At 39.1% G+C, this 13,346-nt stretch overlaps 1 protein-coding gene across 6 annotated transcripts in view; it reads left to right on the top strand.

Annotated features, from left to right (window-relative positions):
• Nox (NADPH oxidase) overlaps positions 1–13,120 on the top strand; it is a 25,719-nt gene extending 12,599 nt beyond the window's left edge. For all 6 annotated transcript variants that reach the window (XM_013313466.1, XM_013313465.1, XM_013313464.1 and 3 more), the window contains 13 exons: positions 7,454–7,548; positions 7,735–7,846; positions 8,133–8,230; positions 8,326–8,446; positions 8,653–8,803; positions 9,067–9,277; positions 9,492–9,718; positions 9,866–10,054; positions 10,292–10,485; positions 10,643–10,779; positions 10,981–12,145; positions 12,266–12,478; positions 12,573–13,120. In XM_013313466.1, coding sequence (XP_013168920.1) covers positions 7,454–7,548; positions 7,735–7,846; positions 8,133–8,230; positions 8,326–8,446; positions 8,653–8,803; positions 9,067–9,277; positions 9,492–9,718; positions 9,866–10,054; positions 10,292–10,485; positions 10,643–10,779; positions 10,981–12,145; positions 12,266–12,478; positions 12,573–12,770 — 3,111 coding nt within the window. In that variant the 3' untranslated portion in view covers positions 12,771–13,120. The remainder of the gene's footprint in view (positions 1–7,453; positions 7,549–7,734; positions 7,847–8,132; positions 8,231–8,325; positions 8,447–8,652; positions 8,804–9,066; positions 9,278–9,491; positions 9,719–9,865; positions 10,055–10,291; positions 10,486–10,642; positions 10,780–10,980; positions 12,146–12,265; positions 12,479–12,572) is intronic.
• Positions 13,121–13,346: the final 226 nt, after the last annotated feature.

Here is a 13,346-nt window from a genome sequence, read left to right as displayed (position 1 = left end):
ATGGTCGCGGACGAGAGCGAAAGCGTGCCCGTGGCCCCGTCCCGATGCGTTGGAGGAACAGAGAGGTTTAGTGGGTATGCCTCCGCTATGGAGGAGAATCCCACATAGCTACCGCGTCCCCCCCCCCGGGGCGCGGAGTATGCATAAAGCATTCCTCTCTGGAAAAAAAGGGACAATGGCAAGTAACCATGATCATCTACTTGCGAAAATAATATAGAAATAGCTAAACTTTAAAATAATATTAATATTTGCCTAAGCAAATATCCTTCAGAAATTCCAACCTCGAACTTCCGTATCTCGAAATGGTTTGAGTTCTTTTATCTATACGCTTTAATTGGGTCCGCACGAGCAACTGAAGTTATGTACCAGCTATTCATTATATTATCTGTGTAAGGAAAGTTGATGCGATAGTGATCTACCATGAGCAACTGTTCCCGGCATTTGCTAATTGATAATAAGATAATTTTAAATCAATGATATCCAAAGTGCTTAATCAACCTGAGATCTACGGTAGACCCGACGAGATTTAGAAATCCGGAGGCCTTTCCCACCCTTTTCTTATAAGGGGATTTGATGGAAGGGGCATAGGAAGGGTAATTCTCTTTCTCTGTGTTTCCTCCGCCAATTAAAGGTAGACAATGCAAATGCGCATGTCCAAAGGCAGCGGTCAGGTGGTCGTTTACACGTTTGCCACCTTATAAAAAAACTTTATCGAGATAGTAAATTTAACTACGCAAAGTATTAAAACAAATTTAAATAAATAAATGGGCTTAATGATTCTAAATTAATAATAAACAAATGAAATGTTCACGATTAATTCACAAAGTTGTATAACAAGTGAAAAATAACACGAGACATGTTCACTTACTGATTTAGATCATAGAAAATGTCTCACTAATTGGATGGATTTATATCTCAGTCCGTATATGTGATAACTAACAGACATACAGAGATATCTATATATTGGTTCATTAAACACTACTTCAACTTCGTGTATGTCCAGCAAATAAGGGTAAAACCACACTGGATACAATAAATATTTAACCTTCGATAGATAAAAGAGCGTCGGTGGCTCAGGGGTTAACCACTTGACTTGCAATCTGCAGGTCCTGGGTTCGAATCCCACCATGTACCAATGTGTTTTACCATTTCCGATTTACATATGTACATTTCTCCGACGTTCTTACGGTGAAGGAAATCATCGTGATGCAACCTGCACATATCTGAGAAGAAGGCTCCGAGCCCCTCATTGAAGACGTACAGTGAGCTGATGATGATGAAATAAAATAGAATTAAGCGTTTAACAAAGTCCATCTCAGATATCTTTTGATAAGAGTTTTTCTACTACTGAAGTTTGAATGTCCGCTGAACGAACTTTTAAATCATAAGAACGTAACGATCAAATTAATTCGATCTAGTTCTGTGGTCGTTCATTTCAGTTTTACTTTACATCGTGCGCGCGAAATTAGAAATAAAACTTAATTAGTAGCTTAATTCCTTATCACCTCATTTGTTTTGCACTATGTAATCGTATTTTTTTTTAATTACGATATTTATTGACATGTTTGTTATTAATTTATTGTGTGAACACATCCTTAGAGTTTACTTGAGTGTGATTTAATGCGTTTGTGCGTTCTAATGCCGACTACTCGTGAGTTCTATGTGCACATGTAACCCTTTTCCAACTAACGATATAGTAAGTTAAGCTAATCATTCTGTACGCTAACGATTGTAACATAAATGTTTATTAGAATTATAAAAGAGAATAATTAAACTGCCTTAGTTTCTTATGATTTTTTACTATTTCTCAAGTAGTAATTTTTAATTTAAAATTAAATTAAATTAGTCATGAAACTGTCGTAACGAATATGAAATTTCGGAAAGTTTTTTTATCTGTGGAATTTTAAATAATATTTTAAATCCATTTAATTCAACCAAATTGACCAAATGTAAAAATTAAAATAGAAATTTAAAAAATCTGTTGTTTAGAGTGACTTTGAATAATCTTTGCACACCGTTCCGTTTTACGCAAAGTAATTAAAATAATTTTCGTCCGATAATCAGACGTAAAACAGATATATTTAGTAGTAAGTAAACAAGAAACTAGATCGTTTAAGTATAGTTTATGTACGAGTTAATAAATAAAAATAAATAACATAAATAATGCATGTAGCGGCTCGGCACAAGGCTTGCTCTCATGTTCTAAATAATATATATGTAGTCATTATTTCACTTGTCAAGTTGAGGACTAATCCAATCAACGAGGTAGTAACTCTTAAATACATTAGTTTAGTTTAAATGCGAAATATAATTAAAGAGTATTAGCTTAAGTAAGTTCAGTAAACTTGAAATCTATACTTTAGTTTATTGTCACGACATTTCTTCTTTTTTTATGCAATCTGTAGATTTTCATTGTACTTTATTTTGATGGATATCAGGTTTATTTTAGCATTGTCCTGGGCGAAATTTATGCGGCGTCCTCTTTTTTTAAGTCTGGTGAAATCTTCCAAAGATAGGGTTTTAGGGACAGTTGCCCTCTAATACACAACTCTGGTGCCTGGCGTCTCCTTATGCCGGGGACCCTGGACGTTCGTTTCACTACTGATGGAAATAAGACGTTTTACCTCGGCGTCGAAAAGAGTTACATCTGTTATGAGATATTCCAAGACATGTAACTATTTTCGATGTATATCGCTTTATTCTTTTCATTAACACTTTTGTTAAGGTGATTACGACAGTGTAAGCCTACTGCTAGTAGACCTTGTTGTCATAGCCAATTGTGAGCGAGGAGATAAGTGATTGGTTGCCGCTACGATATCCTTTGACTGACAGAACGATTTATTTGGAGGTTATGTTTAAGTAGGACAAACATTTATCATATATTCAATGAAATAAATGTTCTTATACGCGTTAGATTTTTCTTTGTTAATTTACTTGATAATTTCTACTATACTGTTTGATATTAAACAAAAGACTGATATAAATGTTAATTTAGTTATCTCCTAAGTATTCTTTATACTTTGAGATGAAAATTCACATGAAAAGTTACAAAATTCTGCTTTTCACTTACTATAGCTTATTTATGAAAGGTCATTAGTGTAGATCCATTATATATCTACTTTAAAGAGTACCACTTAATTATAAGTACGGCAGTTAATGGTTAGTAATTTGTAATAACACCATGTATCCGTCGAACTTCATTTCAAAAAGAAATGTTTTATAATAATATTATAGCATACCACCGCTAGATGGCACTACGTGTATTTGCGCAACCGAACCCCATCAATCCTCAACATTACCATATCAATTGCTCCCTTTGACAAATGACCTCATCTGAGCTAAACGCCTCGAGGTCTGCAAATGTAATTGGATAGAGAATAGAGATGTGTATCAATGTTTATCGATTACATAATATTTTACTCGAAAAATATCGATAATTATTTACCTACTCTTTGTTATTCAATTTGAAATTAGAATGTGAACCGATAAAACGGTCTAAAACAAAATTATATTAACTTCTTTGTAGTTTTGTTTGGGGAAATCCTTTTTTTTTAAGAGGGGGAATGCGTTACGCATACCGCCTCGGGGAAGCCACTCCGGTTATGTGGGACTCTCTCCACATCCCTAGTGGGACAAGGAGCCTACCCACTAAACCCCCTCTGGTTCCCTCGACTCACTGTTTACCACGCACATGTGAATACACTTCGCACACACCGGTCGGTAAATTTGGGGAAACCCTAGATTCCAGGTTTAATTATTCTAGGCCCTAGAATTTGTAATCCTTTTGTTGGGTCCGTCGTTTTTTTTGCCAGCATTTTTCCTCTGGAATCTTATAGAATTAATAATTACCTATTTTCGTGTACCCCTCAGAAAGGCTCCGCACAGTCCCGGGGGTCAAGCAATTTTTTAATATCGATAAAATTCATACTGACACACAACTATACAGAGCTTAAAATCTTTGTTGTCATTGATAAAATTGTATTGTGTTATACATTGCCGCTCCGATTACCGGTTGATTTATTGATATTTACCATTAGCAAGCAATGTACTCCAAATGTTAGTTCATGTATTATTAATGAGCTTTGAGTTCCGCCTTCAGATGGAGGAGAAATTAAGTAACCTTTTGCGATATAAAATGTGATCCAGTTAGATATCACAATGATATTAATGACATTACATGACGTTAAACTGTTGATGATTAATTGTACTGTATTTAATTATTTCCTTTGCCTTTGTTATAGCTAGTATATTGATATATATCAAGTTTAATCCATCTCAAAGGCTAATATTCATTACCACATCAGCCACATGTTGCGCACTGCTGGGCATAGAACGATCCTTGACCACCCTCTTTCAGAATATTATCGTAAACTTTACCAGATCGTTGGTTCATCTATCCTTGAACGTCATTTTACACCTTTGATACACTATCCGCAATTCGTTCTGCGAGCAAGGAGACTAAAGCTTCTTTTAGAAATAAGCTGGAATCGTACGAACAACGCTCGGCAGTCAGAGCGAGAGAAACTTATGGAAGATACATACGTTTGTCTCGCTCTGAAGTGATTTCATTGAGATGAACCCTCAATTAGCAATTGTGTACTAAACTTATATATGTACATGAGTTATGTTATACTTAAATATATAAGTTGATTACAATACAGTGATGTAACAATATCGTAGGACAATGAGAATGCGTTATAAAATGTGTCACATTTGTCACGTGACTATCTGACGAGATCTGCGACAGCGCGTCGTCCGCGATCCGACAACTGATACAACTTCAGCACGAACTACACAACAGCGTGAAGTGATCTCGCAATCTGATCTAATGTAGACTTAGGATGTGTTCACACTATGCATGGATTAAGTATCTTACATCACGAAAATTTGATTACCAACTCTTTGTTTCATTTTACTTATTAAATTTTTAAAAATTACGGCAATCGTGTTTGACTAAATTTGATACAGATAAAAAACTTAGTGATTAAACATAATTATAAGCTTGTAATGTTTATTGTTACATACTTAAATTTAGATTATTCTGGCTTCTTCGATATGAAGATTAGAGTCCAAACATTGTTACTGGATTCATCACCTCATTGACATTATCACACTGACATGAGGTTGACGAACATCGTTTTATCAACCTTAATGTTTTGGCTTTTTATTGCCGGCACCCTGCCTTTCGCCAACCCTCCTTGGGAATAAATTGAAATTAATTATTTAATAATTACAGTTAAATACTGAAAAAACCAACCAATGTCATTTAATTACAAATCTTTTATGAAGAACAATCACACATACACGATTGTGCACCTGCCTTTAGCACTGTAAGCTGATCGTCTAGTCACGAGTGTCACATTAGGTACAAACTGCAGGTGACAGGTGACAGGCTCGGCTGCAGCGAGGCCGCAAGCGAGGTGGTCTAGTGCGTGACTAGACACGCATTCAACCTAAGGGATTAGAGAATAGACGATATTTCGTGACGTCAATTTATAGGTATAAGCTTTTATCTACGAAAGACTTGTCGAAGATAATCAAAAATAGAATAATTAGAGTATTCTTAAGTCCTTACCAAGAATATCAAGTTCAATGAGACAGAGTGGACAACACTAAAAAAAACTGAATATTGCCATCGGTTGTTGTATAGCCACAGGCTGCCGCCTGCGACTCCATCCGCACGGAATTAAAAAAATAATTAGTAGCCTATGTGTTCATTCAGACTGTGTTCTAAATGTATGTCAATTTTCATCGAGATCCGTTCAACCGTTCTGGAGATTCCTCCAAGCAAAAAAACATCCGTCTAAACATTCGCATTTATAATAATATTATAGTAAGAAGTAAGATATGACCGTACTTGATAACGTACGAATTGATTTATTTAGAACACACAAATTATAAGAGATTATTGCTGTAAGTGTTCTAATTCCTGAGAGCATACAAATATCGCTGACATTTTATAACTAGATTAGCAGTGTAGCGTGGGTGTGACAAAGTTGTGAATAAGTAATGATACAAGCAATCGTCGTGTTACATGTGTGAGTAGGCAGACGGCTGCAGCGCCCGGGGCTGTTCGCTTGCCATGTGAAGGTAAATGCAATCAGGTCAGGAAACGACCAAGCATCGTAAAGAATCTGTATATTCATTAATAATATATTTGGTTTATATTCTTTATTACATGTATGGTGACCACATAAACTATTAACATGAAATAGTGTGGTGGGCGCTAGTTTATCCAAAATGAAAAAAAAAAAATGTAGGCTATTATATATAATATCTATACTATACTATATATCTAGCCATAGACCCTTGTTTGTTTACTTTAGAACGGAGTATATATTGAGAAAAAAGACAATTGGAACTCTTCAATCTGCAATCCTAAAAGATAATTTTTCACGTACATTTTGCAAGTTGTACTACTGTGTATATTGAGTTGGCACATTAAACAGTAGTATTTATTCTCCGTAACATGCTTATTGGACTAACACATTACTTTCATTACATGTATCAGTGGAGATAAAACTGGCTTTAAAAACATATCAACGCAAACTTCCGTTCAATTTTACATTTCAGCGAACACGACGTCAGCCACCGGCGCCGCGGCTGACCTGTCACCTGTCAGTGGTGAACAGGTAGCAGTCGACAGGTGACAGGTGGCAGCTCAAGTAACCCAACATATTAACACTCCGACTTATTAAAAATATATCTTATCAATGATCCAATCGACGTGAGAAGCTTTCAATGTGTTGCACTTAAGCATTTTTGTTCCGTTGTTTAAATAAAAAATAGCAACATAAAAATCATTTTTGCGATATAATATATTACACACAAATGCCTAGGAATAATCATTTTTCCACAAAAAATCCTACGCGTAGTTTTCTTCGTTCGAATCACGCCATCTAGTGACAAGAAGATAACACTAAAACATTCTTAAAGCCAAAAATTGTGGCCAAAAAAACTACCACTAGTGACATCTAGCGACGAGAAGAATACGAATCAACAAAATAATTTTAAGAAAATCATGTACTGTTTTTACGATGCCATCTAGTATCGAAAAGATTAAACTGCAATTGCATATTTAGAAAATTGTAAACCAATGCAAAATATTTGCCTTACAGTTATTATAAATACTTAATTAAAATAACTCGTCAATTCAAATCATAATAAACATCTACTAAAACTAATGATATGAAAAGCTAAGTAAATTTCAAAATACCGACGAAACTTTTTACCAAAACAAGCAACCTTCAATGGTTACATTTATGTAGTACTAAGATAGTGCAAACAGTTTATCCCGTCTTTATTAAGTTATTTGTAAGTGAAATAGGTGATATTTTAATTTCACTATAAAGAACCAATACATTAGTCAAATAAATAAAACTATAAGAAATCATATCTTAAATAGTAAAAATAACAGCATTTCTTTTACTTACAACTTGAAAATTTATTGCAGGACCTGCTGGACAGGATATTCCGCCTGTTCGACGTGGATGGCAGAGACCACCTCGTTCAGGAAGACTGGATCGAACAACTAAAAGAGAGGCTTCCGTGAGTAACTATAATATACCTATAAATTATAATAATAAACAGAAATATAAACATCTGATAAATGCTACCGAAATTAATATTTGAACTTTGTGATCCTAAAATAATATTAATATTAATTTCGACAGCGAAACATTGTTCCAACAATAAGATCTTTTAAGCAAATTCTTGTATATTGGTCGTATGTAGTGAGGAGAGACAACTGGAACTGGTGGAGCAGGTGGAAAGCGTGGCGTATGCGCTGTGCGGTGACGGACCTGTATGCCCGTCTGCCTTCACACGCATACTGCGCAACAAAGTGGTCTGTACCAATAATTATACTGAACTTCATGTAGTGATGCTTCTAAAGCAGAAATGTCTCAAAACATCAGTGAAATTTAACTTACTGTCATACTCAAACACAAAATTCTTAAGAGTTCTCCTTAGTGTAGATTCGATATGCAAAAGTTTGGATAGATGGGTGGATGTTTGTTCCAGAACGGCTCAACGGATCTTGACGAAATTTGGATAGGATAAGATAGGATATAAAATAGGATAATATAGGATATTTGGAAAGGAAATAGATGTAAGTGAGACCCTATTTATAGGTAACCAAGAAACTATTTCGCGTGGTGGACACTGATGACGACGGCTACGTCACCGCTGAGGACGTCATGGAGTTCATTGCTTCCATCTCTAGCAGCAGGTTAGTCTGAGATCAAATAGAATGTATTAAAAATAAGGTAGAACAAACCAACTGACCGACTTGTGGGCAATAATAAATTGGTCCAATATCCCCAGACCACGTGTCGGCATCGACAAGCCGAGCGTGGACAGGCTGGAGCAGCTGTTCCGCGATACCGCCGGAGACCAGAAGGAGATCACCAGGGATCAGTTCAAGAAGATTGTCGTCTCTAAAAACGTAAGAATTTTATGACAGAAGCGTAATGCAATTGTGGAACTCTCGAATTGGGTTCCTATTCTCTTTTTGATAAGCTTTTGGGCGGAAACGACTAACTAAACTTTTGATGTCTTATCTAGCATTTGTTTATTGAAAAACATCATGGAAAAATCATAATATTCTTCCTACTTTATAGTACCTTCTAATAGTACTATTGATATTCACAGCCATTCTTCACGGAGCGCGTCTTCCAAATCTTTGATGAAGATGACTCCGGCAGCATCTCGCACCACGAGTTCATCGCAGCCGTGCACCGCTTCGGCCATCAGACGCCTGATGATAAAATCAAGTTTTTGTTCAGAGTTTATGATTTAGATGGTGAGTTTTGGAGTTTACCTAATTGTATGTCTTCACCAGTCGTCCATAAAATTATATCATTCGTTTCGTATTAGCTGAATGTCCTTGCTTTATATGACAAACATAAATACTTACTGTTGTGAAAATAAAATGTTGAGCACAAATATTTCACATCCCGGATGCAAAAGTCTTTTTGTCACTTTTGTCGTGGTCAAGACCTAGTTTCAAAAAAATCTCATATTCAGTCTTAAACTTAATATGTCTTCAACTTCACCATGTTCCAGGTGACGGTCTGATTCAGCACCGCGAACTGCAGCATGTGATGCGCGCTTGCATGGAGGAGAACGGCATGAGCTTCAGTGACGAGCAGCTGCTGCAGCTCACAGCCGCCATGTTTGAGGATGCAGACACAGAGCGACGCGGTGCCATCACTTATGAGGCGCTGCGCGACCAGCTCAGCAAACACGGTGGACTGCTTGAGAATCTCTCCATCAGGTAGTACCATAACTAAGTCAATAAACAGATAAGAGATTATAAAGGAAACCTAGCCTAGTCCTAAAAGTTGTAGATGCTATACTGATGTAAAGATAAACCGACTTTATGTACCATGACATTTTCCCTTTTTTTTACTGTTAAAGTTCAAATTCACTGGAATCTTGAAGGCACCTCATTCACCTCATCCATCTCAATTCTTGTCTCCTTTGTCCAGTATAGATCGTTGGCTGGTCCCGCCTCCGCCAGACCCTCAGTCGACTTCCTGGTTACGGCGGCTGTCCAGCATGAAGCCACATCAGCTCTCATGGCCTTACATCAAGAATAACCAGGTGTTCCTGGGCTACCTAGCTCTGTTCTTTCTGATCAACCTAGCCCTGTTCGCCGCAAGGTGTGTGGAGTACAGGAACGCCAATGGATTTGTCATGTTTGCAAGAGCTTGTGGTAAATCGTCTTTTTTATGACTTTTTTATAATGGGCTAAATTACACATTAGTTTTCCAAATATATGTAAAAAAACTTCTGAGATAAAGGCGTAATGAAACATGCTTCTAGTTCATTTGGCTACTTATATCATATTCTATGTCGCTAGGTCAGTGTCTTAACTTCAACTGCTCGTGGGTGTTGGTGTTGATGCTGCGGCGCTGTATCACGGCGTTGCGAGGACGTGGGCTGGGCTCCGCGCTGCCCCTCGACCACCACGTCTACTTGCACAAGCTCACCGGTGTCCTCATCGTCCTTTACAGCATACTACACACCATCATGCACTTGTGCAACTTTAGTTAGTTATATAAGTATTCTGTTTGTTTATTAGTAGTTGAAGAATTTTCTACTTCTCCTCATACGAGTAGTACGACATTCTTTTAAAAAATATTAGGGAAAAATGCACGGTTTTGAAACAAAGTGACCAAAGGGTGCTTTTTCCAAGTCTCTAATGTAGGTAAAACTCAGTCGTCCAGTCATACCCTGCTAATACAGAAATTTATTTATTGACCTTACTGCACTGTTTATTTTCCAGGTCTGATAGTAGTGAACGACCCTGTGTTGAACGCAAACAACTACACTGTGTGGGAGTGGGTGGGCACGACGCGACCAGGCATGTTCGGCCTGGTGGGAGGCGTGGCGAACCCCACGGGTCTGGCGCTTGTGGTTGTCCTGGCCATCCTTGGCACCTGCAGCCGGCCTGCCGTTAGACGAGGGGGGAGCTTCGAGGTACACATGAATATTTGCAGCCTGCTCAAAACCGTGTATGGCGGCCTTAAGTGTAGGCTATGATTGCCTTTTAGTCTATTTGTCTTGGGAAACTTAGTTTACAAAAACGATGTGGTTAGTAATAAGAGAAATTAATTTATTGGTTTATAATTTTCAGATATTCTACTGGACTCACTTGCTGTATATTCCATTCTGGATCTTAGTAATATTCCACGCTCCCAACTTCTGGAAGTGGTTCATTCTGCCCGGCACTATCTACATCATTGAACGGATCATGAGATTGACTTGGATGAGGTAAACGTTATATTTAAATAGCAAAATTTGACTTATTGTACATTGATAGATGACAATAGATATACTTGCATCTTCATCAAGTAGTGGATTCCTGTAACTTTAACAAGATCCTTGGACCATCTTGTAATCTTATTTGAGCTGCGTCAATATGTTCATGGTTACCTACAAAATCATACGTATACTAAGCACATATTCCTATAGGTCAGAGATAGGCAAGACATACATCTCTTCCGGTATCCTGCTGCCATCCCGTGTGACGCACCTGGTCATCCGGCGGCCGCCTCTATTCGACTTCCACGCCGGCGACTACGTGTTTGTGAACGTGCCAGCCATCGCGCGCTACGAGTGGCATCCCTTCACCATTAGCAGTGCTCCTGAACAAGCTGATCACATTTGGCTGCACGTGCGCGGCGTAGGCCAGTGGACCAACCGGCTGCACGAGTACTTCGAACGCGAGCACCGCCGCCTACACGCACCTGACATGCCGGAAGTGCCCGAAACGCTCACACACGACGCGCATCGTAAGGTGAGCCGCACGGTGTCGGGACAGAGCGCCCGGAGCACACGCAGCGTGCGGCGTGGCTCCGCGGGGGGGCGCTCCGTTCGCGGCAAGCTCTCTGTCGACTTCTCTCCAAACTCGTATACTAACGACGCTTTTTGCATCGACGAGGAGCCAGAGGAAACTCAAAAAGATGCGGTACCGGTCGCGTTAGCATCGCGCGCGGCGGCGCTGCTATCTCCTCTCCGTCTACTTGAAAAATCCCGCTCCATGCCCGATATGCAGAGCGTCACCAGACACGGTGGTCGCGACTATACGCGTTCAGAGTCCGAGTTAGGCTTATCGTGTGGGGAGGCGCGGCGCGCGCGGCTGGCATCGTTGGCGCGCTCACCACAGCACCGCGCGTTGGCACACAGCTTCCGGTACATGCGCACTAAACCACCAATCGTCGCACTCCACACGCCCAGCGTAGACGCTAATGAGAGGAGACGCTCCAATGAAAGCATACTCACTATAGCAAGAAGACGTCTGTCCAAAAGTCTATCACCCGATAAAGATACGGAGGCACAAAACGACACGAAAATGAACACCGTTCCCGACCCGGACACTGCTAACGATGTTACCAGCGATGATTATCCTGTAGGAAAACCATTAGAAATCTACCTGGAGGGTCCGTACGGCGCGGCGTCATCGCACATCTTCCGCGCAGAGCACGCGGTGCTTATTGCGGCGGGCATCGGCGTCACACCCTTCGCCTCAATCCTGCAGAGCATCATGCTGCGCCACCGCGCCGCGCGCGCTCTTTGCCCGCGCTGCGGACACACCTGGCACAATGACGTGCCTCACTCTAACATGACGCTCAAGAAGGTATACCTACTGACTTAATGGTACCATCAACTTAGTGTTCTATGATTCGTACTCTTGTATTTATTTATGATATTCTCTTGTTAATAAAATAACAGCTCCCTAAATGTTGTCTGCGTGCAGGTTGACTTCTTCTGGATCAACCGCGAGCAGAGGTCGTTCGAGTGGTTTGTGTGGCTGCTGTCCCAGCTGGAGATGGAGCAGGCGGAGCGCGCGGGGGAGCGGGAGGAGGGCGAGCGGCTGCTCGATATGCACCTCTACATCACCAGTGCGCTGCAAAGACACGACATGCGCGCTGTCGGGTTACAGCTAGCACTTGATCTGCTACACGAGAAGGTATGAACAACTGAGCGTTGATGAAAAGTCCTTTCTCGGCTGACTCATCTTCTTTTGTGTGTACAACCTTGTGTGTAAACATTATTGTTTTTAGGAGAAGCGTGACCTGATCACAGGCCTGAAGAGCCGCACGAGCGCGGGTCGACCCAATTGGGATAAGGTGTTCCAAAGGTTAAACGAGCGGCGAGCCGGCAAAGTGACCGTGTTCTACTGCGGTCCACCGCGCCTGGCGCGCACCCTGCGCCTCAAGTGCGATCAATTCGGCTTCCATTTCCGGAAGGAGGTGTTCTAAGAACATTCTACATAGTCAATTTACTAACTTTTTTTGGAATTCTGGAAATTTATGTAAGAGAGATTTATGAAAATGCGTTTTAGAAATTAAAAATTGTAAATAATAAGTATATAATGGAAGAAGTAAGATAGAAGAATTGGCCTACAATTGAAAATAAATTTTAGTGCCTCTTCGTAAGATATTGTGCAAACGGTTTACTGCAACAAAGTTTTTTGGTCAAATTCTTAGTAATTTTGACTTTCTATTTATAACTTAGTTCAATTGTTGTTTTGTATTATATTATATGTTTATTTCGTTGATTTTATTATTTTTGTGTACAGCTTGAAAACATTTCTAGATAAGTCAAGAATAGGAAGAAAAATTGAGCTTAAGAAAACATTTTTTTTTTCATTGTAAGTAAATAGCGTTGGATAAGCATTGTAATAATTTTTTTAAAGATATTTTTTTAAATTACTTGCCATTTAAAAAAAATACTTTTGTTATGAGACATTTATGTGACATAATTCTCTTTTCTTATGACATATATTTATAGACAAATTAATAACCTATTTTTTTTATTTAATAGAGTCATTTTCT

Source organism: Papilio xuthus, unplaced genomic scaffold (genome assembly GCF_000836235.2).
Source record: "Papilio xuthus unplaced genomic scaffold, Pxut_1.1 DF827570.1, whole genome shotgun sequence".
Taxonomy (NCBI): domain Eukaryota; kingdom Metazoa; phylum Arthropoda; class Insecta; order Lepidoptera; family Papilionidae; genus Papilio; species Papilio xuthus.
This window is presented reverse-complemented; position numbering and strand designations above follow the sequence as displayed.